The following is a 10,769-nucleotide window of genomic DNA, read 5'->3' as shown; positions in this document are numbered from 1 at the left end:
TAGGAAGGGTCTAGGCCCGAAACGTCAGCCTTTCTGCTCCTGTGATGCTGCTTGGCCTGCTGTGTTCATCCAGCCCTGCACCTTGTTGTCAAGGATTCACTGTAATTGAAAAATAAACCTTGCAGCAAAGTGAGTGTGGGTGAAGTTCTTGGACTATGCTGTGGGGTTGAGGTTAAAGATTGAAAAGACGACTAAACCATTGATTTCTCAATATGAAAACGTCCTCCAATCATTCCTTCATCTATTGAGTTTCCTCTTTTCAAATTATTGTCCACTCCACATCCCAGCATGCTGCCTTCAATATCCAGAATTGACTTGCAATAGTTCCTTACCTCAGCAATGACCCCCAATAATCCTCATTGACTTTCATTTAGCCAAGCCCCCAAGGCTAACCATGGCTCAGCCCCTGATCTACTTGGATGGACAACCCTGACTGATCCTTATGCACTTCTCTGACTGACATACTACAATTCCTCAACTGGTTGCACTTCATCTGCAGGACTTATTGTGGCCCATTCTGCGGACTGCAGTAATCCAGACCTCCGATCCTGAATGCCCCAAGCAGACTGTGTCCAAGCTCTGGACTGATATTGGACACTAACTACCACTCTGGCTTTTATGTCAGGAATTATCACTCTCATTTCTATTTGATTGGTCAGAGAATGGGAAACTGCCTTGTCAATGAGGCAGGATTAAGTGCTAATGGCATGCTAATGTCAGCCGATGGATACAAATAAGTCTCTCACCATTCAGTTGTGAGATTCTCGTCTCGATATTCAAAACTTGGTTGGAGAATTGGATTATTTATTCTCGATGTCAACAATCTCATTGCTGCTGAGCTCACCCTATTTTCTCAACTGACTCACCAATGCCCACAGGGGCTTGGAAGATTCTGCCTATAATCATTGTTTTTGTATTTATGGTTAACATAGTTCATCACAAGGTTAATATAAGAGTTTTTATCTGCATCTAAATTTTTTATTATATTACATTTTACAGTCAGAAAATGTACAAGCCTTTTACTTGGTATATTTATGTATTTTTTTCACTTTCCTGTTCTTTATCAATCAGTCTGTTTAGTATCTGTTTATTTATATAACATTGCAAACATCCTTCTAATAACTGTTAACTATATGTTTCCATGTTAACACAAGCATTTTTTAAATCTAGTATTGAGTTCTCTACGTCAATTTGTCAGTCTAGATAAGTCTGTTTTTCCATGTTTTTACCTATCTAAATTTATCTACTATCCCACATATTTGCTAATATCTATTTGAATTTTTTTTATGAAGGTGATGAGGAGTTGCTGCAAGAGGTTCTCTTTGATGCTGTAGTAACTGCTCCAATTGAAGCTTACTGGACAGCTATAGCCATGAACATTTCTGAGTAAGTATGGCAATTGCAAAAAACTTCTAACAATAGTGAAGTATGTTTTAGAATTGTGCTAATTGTCAGCATTTGACATTCTTCTACTTTTAAAGATAAGTGAACAGGAAGTTTAAAATATATAGTTTTGTGGGGGGCTTCTGCTCATGAATGCAATCATTTAGGTGTGTGTTACTGATTAATTATTGCTTTGATTTGATTGTATATCTGCTGATCATTGAATGTATTTGTCAACATTCCTGTTATGGAATATCTTGAGTAATTGCTGATTTATGTTTAATAAATTATTAACTTCTTGATATTCCCATTAGTTTAATTTGTTAATTCACTTGCTGTCCCAATTAATTATTGGTGCCAACTATTCCATTCCTGATTGTTTTTTTCATTTTCTCGTGATATGGGTGTCACTGGCAAGGCTAGCTTTTGTTGCCCATCTTTAATTGCCCATGAGAAGGTGGAGGTGAGCTGCTTTCTTGAACTACTGTAGCCCATCTGATGCAGATATATTCACAGGGTACTTACTGCTAAGTTTATCCACTGCTTCATTAATCTATTGACAGCTGACTGCTATATTTTGATTCGTTTGTATGTCTGAAGTTCTGTTAATTTAATTCATTAAGTCACTGATGCATTCATAAATAATAACTTGTGCAAAGTTTGTAGAATAGACAAAAGATTGAAAAATATTCATTGAATATAGAGGTTATGATTTATATTTTACATTTATATTTTAATTTTAGTGGCATAGGCCTCCATAATATTATCAGGCTTACTTTATAGCTGGAACCATTATCCCTTTATTATTTGACATATGCCAGATGCTCTGTGTGGGTAATTCATGCTTTTATCCTGATATCATACAGAGAAAAGCATATATTTTGTCAACTTTCTTTGACTCTTCTACAGAAATAATAAAGATGGTGTTGAAGTGGCTTTCCTGGGCACTCGTGCAGGCTTGATGCGAAGTTGTCCCTTTGTAGGAAAGGAGAAGAGCTCAAACAAGTAGGTGCAATTTAATCAAATATTGGTATTATCTGAACTGATGCTATTACTGGATAAGTCAGATCCCAGATTGATATCTGGCTTAATAGATCGTTTTGGTTTTAATCTGGTGGTCTCTCACTAAAGCACAAGCATGCAGTGTCCAGATTTTGTCTTAACAATAAAACAGAAGTTTATTATGTAAAATAAATTAAGGTAAATAGAATAAACCAATATTTACTTATATCACCAACTTTTAAAAAATTTTAAACACACCAGAATTGCTTTTTTAACAACTTGATAAGTGTAATATAACTGTGACTTTAACTCCTAGACCAGCTGTGACTTTAACTTCTAGACTAAAGATACTCATAGCTTATTCTAGGAGTTATCATATATGCTCAGCTTCAAGTAACCACTTCAAGTTTGGAACAACTACTAACTAACTCTAAGATGATCTAGTTTTACTATATTCTCCCTTTCTCAGGAGTGTTGTTCCATTCATGCATCTCCATACAAGTACTTCACAGAAATTCCCAAATCAAAATAAAATTGACACAAAAATATCTTCCAACAAGCTATAGGCGTTTCCCTTAAGTTTAAAAATACTCCCTAAGTTTCGACATTTCTAACAGACCTTAAAGTGCAATGGTTCATCCTGCTGAGTCATAAACTCTTTAAGGAGACACAAACCCATTAGGATGTCAAAGTGACCTTCGCAAACTGATTTAAAAGAAATCACCGTGGCTACGTAACTTCTTACCAGTTAATGATTAACTTCAGGCATGCAGAAAACCCATATGTTATTAACTCAAAATTCAAAACTCGAACTTAAATAAATAATATTTTATATATAAAATATATATAAATCTCATATCATACAGAAATATGTGCACTCACATTTCATCCTTTTAAAAGTAAGATAAATTGCAGAGAGGATTTCATAATTTACTGGAAATTTAACAAAATATGTTTTGCAAGAATATGGTAACTGATTAGTTAAGCTTTTCTATTGAGCATTAAAGCAGTTAATTAAGTATTCAGTTGTTGGCAATGCTGGCAACTTTACATTTCAGGCATTACTAGATTAGTTTTAACTGAAAAAGCCTTCTGTATTTGCTACGTATAGCAAAATTGTAAATGGATGTTTGTTTACATCTACCTTTTTTTATCATAATTTCCAAAGACAGTAAATCGCCTTTGCTAACATAGTTAAATATTTGATCAAGGTAGTGATAAATTTGCTGTAGATCCATATGGGTATAATTGGGTGAGGATATCAGTCAGATTTCCCTTTCCTCCCACACAATCTAACATCTGCTGTTCTTTATTAGGGATGCAGTAAAAATTGTCATGGATTTTCTACAGCTTAAGTATTTGTCTCCCTGATCCTCCTCCTACATGCTATGGTTCAACAGGGTATTTAAATTTTGACTGGAAATCTCTTTACAGCTTTTACAATTATCCTGGCATAACTGTACAATTAACAGCAAAGACTTTTAATTCTGTCAGAAGTTTAAAAAAAACAGATTGCTTCTTTATTTATCTGATTCCCAAGTGTTTCCATGTTGCTCTCTGCTACTTGTCACAATGCAAGCACTATCAATTTAATTATGATAAAGGATATCCTATATTATGTAAACTAATGACTCCTGTTTATTTCCTCCTCCATTATGCAAAGTATAATGAGATCCATGTCAGGCCTTGTATTATTGTGGAACCAACATAATCTTCCACTGCCTCCGTAGACTGGGGAAGAATTGCAGCATAAACAATCAAAGTCTCCACAACAGTGGTGCTGCACTGGATTTGTAATGCCATATTTAATGAAGGGCCTTCCAGAAGCACAGCTGAAGAACAAATGAATGAGATCTCAAAGAAGACAAATTAGACAATATGTGCTGAACATTGCCTTCTCCAACCTATAAGTAAAGAGGCAACTGTCCTTTGCGTATTTTACGATGACACATTCATGCATTTTACCTTTTCCCTTTAACTATCTAATCTTTCTAAGTGAAATCCTCAAAAAAAGGAAACAAAATAACCTAAGAACAAAAAATCTTCTGAAAACAGAACTTTTCTTCTGTGTTTTTTATTAGCCTCATTAGTATTTGCATAAAGTGCTTCTTTCTCTTACTAGGTGCATTACTACTTGCTAAATATTCCATTTTAAAGTTTGCATGACTATTTATAACAAACCTTCCTTTTTATATTGTGTTCCTTCCTGGTGTTGCTTCATGGTGTTTTTAGTTCTTTCCTGATTTTTCATTTGAATGTTACCTGAGGTACAGGAACATGAGATGTTTAACTGCAATATGGTGTCCTGTGGCTTTTAATGAAAGTTGTTTCTGATGAAGGGTCTAGGCCCGAAACGTCAGCCTTTCTGCTCTTATGACGCTGCTTGGCCTGCTGTGTTCATCCAGCTCTGCACCTTGTTGTCTTGAAAGAGTTAACACTTGGTTAAGTGCAGTAAATATTACCCACAGTAATGATGTCATGAGGACTTGGTCAGTGTAAAAAAAGAGCTTGTAGGAGATAGAACTGGGGTAAGTAGGTTCCTCACTGCAGTAAAGTTGAATATATGGAATCTGAAATTAGTTACAGTAATGCAACACACCTCAATGCTTACTCAACAAGACTCCTCGAGTGAGGCCAAAAAGGTGGATATCATAATTCTTTCGAGAGCACTTCAGACTTGAAGAAAACCACATACAAGGAAGTGGCAACAGTGTGGCAACACACAATACAGATGAAGAATGAAGCCAATGACACAAAGCATTTCTGACATGACACAAGATGTGCAGGAACAAAAGAAACCTGCAGGTCCAAGGTAGAGCTCACATCATGAAACAGTGCTCTGTGGGAATGGTGCTTACTCTGATTTAAACCGGTGAGCCAACCAGATGGTGAGGATTCCATGAGTCAACACCAAAAATTGTTTGTACAAGAGGGAAGTATTAAATTGTGCAGTAATTCAGTCTGCAACAATTACAATTTTAAAGAGAAGTCACAACTCCAATTGGATGCTGCCATGATAATGCATGGATATCATGAGGCAGGGTTGTGAAGATGAAACTAAAGAGGACTACAGGAGAAAATTTATACAGTGGAGAGTGTTAGGAGTGGAAAACTGGAAAAATTGCTGACAAAAATACTTAAAGGACTTAAGTTTGGAACAAATTAAAGAAATACGTAGTCTGATCTGAGTAAAGAAATTTTTTAAGGAAGAGCTACCCACACAAAGAGATAAATGAAGTACAACAGTCTCCCGTAGAGGTTAATCCCACTGTTTTCCTAGAGAAAATCAATGACCCAGATCAAACATTTACATCAATGGGCATCTCATCAATTTCAGTTTAGACACTGGAGTATGCATCACATTATTGTCTTTTCGACAATTTTGCTTGAAAAACACTGATTACAGCTGATAGAAGTTCAGCTAAATCGTCCAATGGGCCTTGAACTTAACTCCTCAAGGTACACTACAAGAAACTCTCCAACATAAGGGACTTCAGATACAAGAAAATCTTTATGTACTGTGTAATCAAAAGTGTCACTCCTGAGTAGAAGTTACTTGTATTGATCTCAATTTCTTTCATTAGGTGGAAGAGGTTAAACAACAAAAGATCAAGAAAAAGCCAGTAGAAAATTTTATGGTCCCTGTAAACTCATGGTAGAACTTAAAGAAAAAAACAAAATTTTCTAAGATTGGTCATATTGGAGTGAAAATTTTGTTTTACACTATCAAAGAAATGGAAAGAGATCACTATGGTGGTCAAGGTGAAATGTTTGGCACTGCTATCAAAACTGAAAGAAGTTCAAATTTCAACTTACAACAAAGTTCAAGATGAAGTTTAAGCAAAAAGGCAACAGCTGCACTATTTACATCATGTAAGAGTTTGTGTAGTGATAGACGGACAATGGAATCTGCAAGTAAATGGATTCGGATTGCACAACAGTGCATAACTCTTCGTGGCAAATACAAGTCTGACATTAGATGCCGAGATGATTAGAAGGGACAAGTTCAACCAAAACATCCAACGTCTCCATCTTCCAGTGAAGAATCTTCAAAAGCAGCAAATTCCACATGATTCAAATTGAAGATGTGGTGCACACAACTCCATGGAGGATAATTAAGAAGAGTCAAAAAATGTGCAAAGATCCAAGATGTTGCAAAGAGAAATCACCTGCTACAGGAAGGACTACACCAACAGCTGGAAGGAAAAGACGTACATTCCAAGTGCTTTGCAAAAGAAATAAAAAAATGTTCAAAAAAGAACTACGGAGCTCAGACCACCAGGAAGACATTTCAAGTCTCTACCCACCAAGGTAACATTCTTCCAAAGCTGCAGGGAGCATGTTTTCGGAGAAAATTGGAAATTCTAGATCATCTGAATTTGTGAAGTCAAATACATGGGTTGCAAGGGGAGCTGAGAGAGATGGGATAGGGTAGAGGTAGTAATCAATATGTAAACAACTGTATAACAATTTAATAATTATGAGGGAAAATACTTGTGAGGGAATATTGTATTTGGATCTGAAAGGGTCCAGAATGTATATACTTGATTGAATGCAATAAGTATCATCCACTGTGATGATGTGAAGGGAACTTGGAAAGAGTAAAGAAGGAGCTTATAGACAGTAGATCTGGGGTTAGTGTGCTCCTAACAATCCCCATATCAATATTTATGTAATACTCTTCATATTGTTTATTCGACAAGACTCTTACAGCTAAACTGGATTTCAATACTCAATCAAACCGGGCTTGAAGGAACACACATGCAACAGGTAGCCCTTGGAGGCCAGTGACAACCACTAAATTAGCTTTTCAAGTGGAATAGCAGTGTGATCCTTCAGCTTCCTGCTTCTTTGACCAAATATCTGAGGGATGCCAATTGGAAAATCAATCTCACTCCTTCTGAACACACAAAGGTAAAGGGGAATTCACTTTTAAATCCCGTGTTCTACAGAGTCGCTATATGATATTGACCGTTGTCCCACCAATTCAGTCCAAGAACTGTAACTGGATCCTGGATATGATGTATGATCCCAGTTTAACTCTGTATAGTTCCAGTTCTCCAACCATGGGCTAAGGGGCTATTGCATTGTGCCCCTTTTTTGGACAGTGCAGCCCCATCACTGACTTGAAGGAGAGTAAAAGTTAGGCTCCATGATTTTATAAGAAAGTAGGTATGGTGTGATGCAGATGGAGGAAAGCCTCATGATTAATTGATTCAAGAGCAAAATGCAATAGATGCTGGAAAACTAAATAAAAATGAAAAGCTTTTGACATACCACAAGATCAGGTTGTATTTGTGGAGAAAACAATAACAATAATAGCTAGAGTTTTGAGGTCTGGGCTGGGCTGGGAGATGGGAAGACATTGGGTGAGCATGGAGGTAGAAGTGACAAAGAGATTGTCCAGTGGGGAAAATGCCCTGGGAAAGCCACTGAAGTCTGGTGGTCTCCCAATGAGATTGGAGGATGGGTGCTCCCTTCTGGATGGGTGACCCAAACAGTAATTGTGACACCATGGCAATAACTACCCTCTCTATCTATGACCAGTCCAGTAAACTTCAGCCCAGATCTTCGCATTGATGCTATATTGTTGAAATGTATTCATTTGTGGCTATCTTGCTGTTCCCAAAGCCTTTTCTTTAAAATTATTTTTTGAATAATTTAGTACACAAATATTTTATTTACCTTTAATGTTTGGGCAATAAATGCTGGAATAGTCAGTGATGTCCAAATCCCATGAACAGATTTAAAGAAAAGTTTAATTCTTTGTGTCTCTGAAGCTTAACTTGTATTTATTCATTTGTTGAGTTTATTGTTGAGTTTATTTGTTGAGTACCCAGTGGTTTGCTTCCTGTGAAGTTAAATTGAATGTATTGAAGGTGGATTGATTAAAGCCTGCTGACTGCACTTCTTGATTTAATTCTTGGCTGCAGCGTTCCTTGGAGTTACTGTTGAAATGTGTTGAGGTCAGATTGACGTAGTAGTTTAATTATGGACTGATGTATTTAATTATCGTGTGAAGTCCTACTTTCCTCAATTTATCTAGAATGATCCATAAGTGCAGCAATTGTATTAATGGTAATTTATCTTCTGTAGAAAGGATGAATATTTCCTACAGCCATGTATAAAGGCACTATTTACCAATTTACCTATTTACCAATCATATTTTGGTTACTTTGACTGCCCCGCTGTAGGTAACTGGATTACATTAATTCTCTCAACAGAATATAATTGGATTTCATTCTATACATTTTTAGGTTAATTACCTCCAGCTAATTTCCAGTCACTTTGCGGTTCTCAGGCTGTTTGTATGGAGCAGAAATTCCGTCATGTTCACTAACATTTGTGATCCATCTCAGATAAATTGAGATAACATTCAAATATTTAATCCTGAGCTGCTGAGTCTCGAGTCAAAGCTGTGTATCTGGATGTCTGAAATATTTGCTACAACATTTATCCAAATCAGCATCTCTGCTGAAATTCATATGAGAAGCGAACTTCTGTGTTTAATGTAAAACAACATTTTATTGCTATGAATTTTTGGCCAGAGTGCTGTGGATACTCAGTGTTTGGGTAATCAGTGCTGAAAGCAATGGATTTTCCAACTCAAGGGATATAGGAAGGACTCTGAGAAGGGGTTACTCAACCGGAAACGTTAACTTTGATTTCTTTCCACAGATGCTGCCAGACCTGCTGATCTATTCTAGCAACTTCTGTTTATGTGTCAAAGGATATAGGGATCAGATAGGAAAGTAAAATTTGGCCTACATCTTGCCTACTCTTGTACCTATTTCTTATGTTTTCGTTAATAGCAAATTTCTAGAGAATGAACAAGAACAGCTCTGGAATGAAATGAAGGCAGAAATCGAGGCATTCATTTTTGCTTGTGAAATCTAAACTTGACATGTTGGGCTGAAATTGTATCAGAGATAGTAGGAACTGCAGATGCTGGAGAATCTGAGATAACAAGGTGTAGAGCTGGATGAACACAGCAGGCCAAGCAGCGTCATAGGAGCAGGAAGGCTAAAGTTTCAGGCCTAGACCCATCATCAGTAATGGGGGAGGGGAAGGGGGTTTTGAAATAAATAGGGGGAGAGGGGGAGGCGGATAGAAGATGAATAGAGGAGAAGATAGGTGGAAAGGAAACAGACAGGTCAAAGAGGCGGGGATGGAGCCAGTAAAGGTGAGTGTAGGTAGGGAGGTGGGGAGGAGATAGGTCAGTCCAGGGAGGACGGACAGGTCAAGGGGGCAGGATGAGGTTAGTAGGTAAGAAATGGGGGTGCGGCTTGAGGTGGGAGGAGGGGATAAGTGGGAGGAAGAACAGGTTAGGGAGGCGGGGATGAGCTGGGCTGGTTTTGGGTTGCGGTAGGGGGAGGGGAGATTTTGAAGCTTGTGAAATCCACATTGATACCATTGGGTTGCAGGGTTCCCAAGCGGAATATGAGTTGCTGTTCCTGCAACCTTCGGGTGGCATCGTTGTGGCACTGCAGGAGGCCCAGGATGGACATGTTGTCTGAGGAATGGGAGGAGGAGTTGAAATGGTTCGCGACTGGGACGTGCAGTTGTTTATTGCGAACCGAGCGTAGCTGTTCTGCAAAGCGGTCCCCAATCCTCCGCTTGGTTTCCCCGATGTAGAGGAGGCCACAACGAGTACAGCGGATGCAGTATACTACATTAGCAGATGTGCAGGTGAACATCTGCTTGATGTGGAAAGTCTTCTTGGGGCCTGGGATGGGGGTGTGGGGGCAGGTGTAGCACTTCCTGCGGTTGCAGGGAAAAGTGCCGGGTGTGGTGGGGCTGGAAGGGAGTGTGGAGCAGACAAGGGAGTCACGGAGAGAGTGGTCCCTCCGGAAAGCAGATAAGGGTGGGGAGGGAAAAATGTCTTTGGTGGTGGGGTCGGATTGCAGATGGCGGAAGTGTCGGAGGATGATGCGTTGAATCCGGAGGTTGGTGGAGTGGTACGTGAGGACGAGGGGGATTCTTTTTTGGCTGTTATTGCAGGGACAGAGTGTGAGGGATGAGTTGCGGGAAATGCGGGAGACACGGTGGAGGGCGTTCTCGACCACTGAGAGGGGGAAGTTGCGGTCCTTGAAAAACGAGGACGTCTGAGATGTACGGGAGTGGAATGCCTCATCCTGGGAGCAGATGCGGCGGAGGTGAAGGAATTGGGAATAGGGGATGGCATTTTTGCAGGAAGGTGGGTGGGAGGAGGTGTATTCCAGGTAGCTGTGGGAGTCGGCGGGCTTGAAATGGATATTGGTTTCTAGGTGGTTGCCCGAGATGGAGACAGAGAGGTCCAGGAAGGAGAGAGAGGTATTAGAGATGGTCCAGGTGAGCTTAAGGTTGGGGTGGAAGGTGTTGGTGAAGTGGATGAACTGTTCGAG

The 10,769-nt window shown here is 38.9% G+C and overlaps 1 protein-coding gene across 1 annotated transcript in view; it reads left to right on the top strand.

The window, feature by feature from the left end:
* LOC109930100 (voltage-dependent calcium channel subunit alpha-2/delta-4-like) overlaps window positions 1-10,769 on the top strand; it is a 375,911-nt gene that overhangs the window by 150,770 nt on the left and 214,372 nt on the right. Inside the window, exons 21-22 of the mRNA XM_048607861.1 lie at window positions 1,293-1,386; window positions 2,293-2,388. Of these exons, the coding sequence (XP_048463818.1) occupies window positions 1,293-1,386; window positions 2,293-2,388 (190 nt within the window). The remainder of the gene's footprint in view (window positions 1-1,292; window positions 1,387-2,292; window positions 2,389-10,769) is intronic.

Source organism: Rhincodon typus, chromosome 18 (genome assembly GCF_021869965.1).
Source record: "Rhincodon typus isolate 14 chromosome 18, sRhiTyp1.1, whole genome shotgun sequence".
Taxonomy (NCBI): Eukaryota; Metazoa; Chordata; class Chondrichthyes; order Orectolobiformes; family Rhincodontidae; genus Rhincodon; species Rhincodon typus.
Note: the sequence above shows the minus strand (reverse complement) of the source record. Positions and strands in the feature narration are given on the sequence as shown.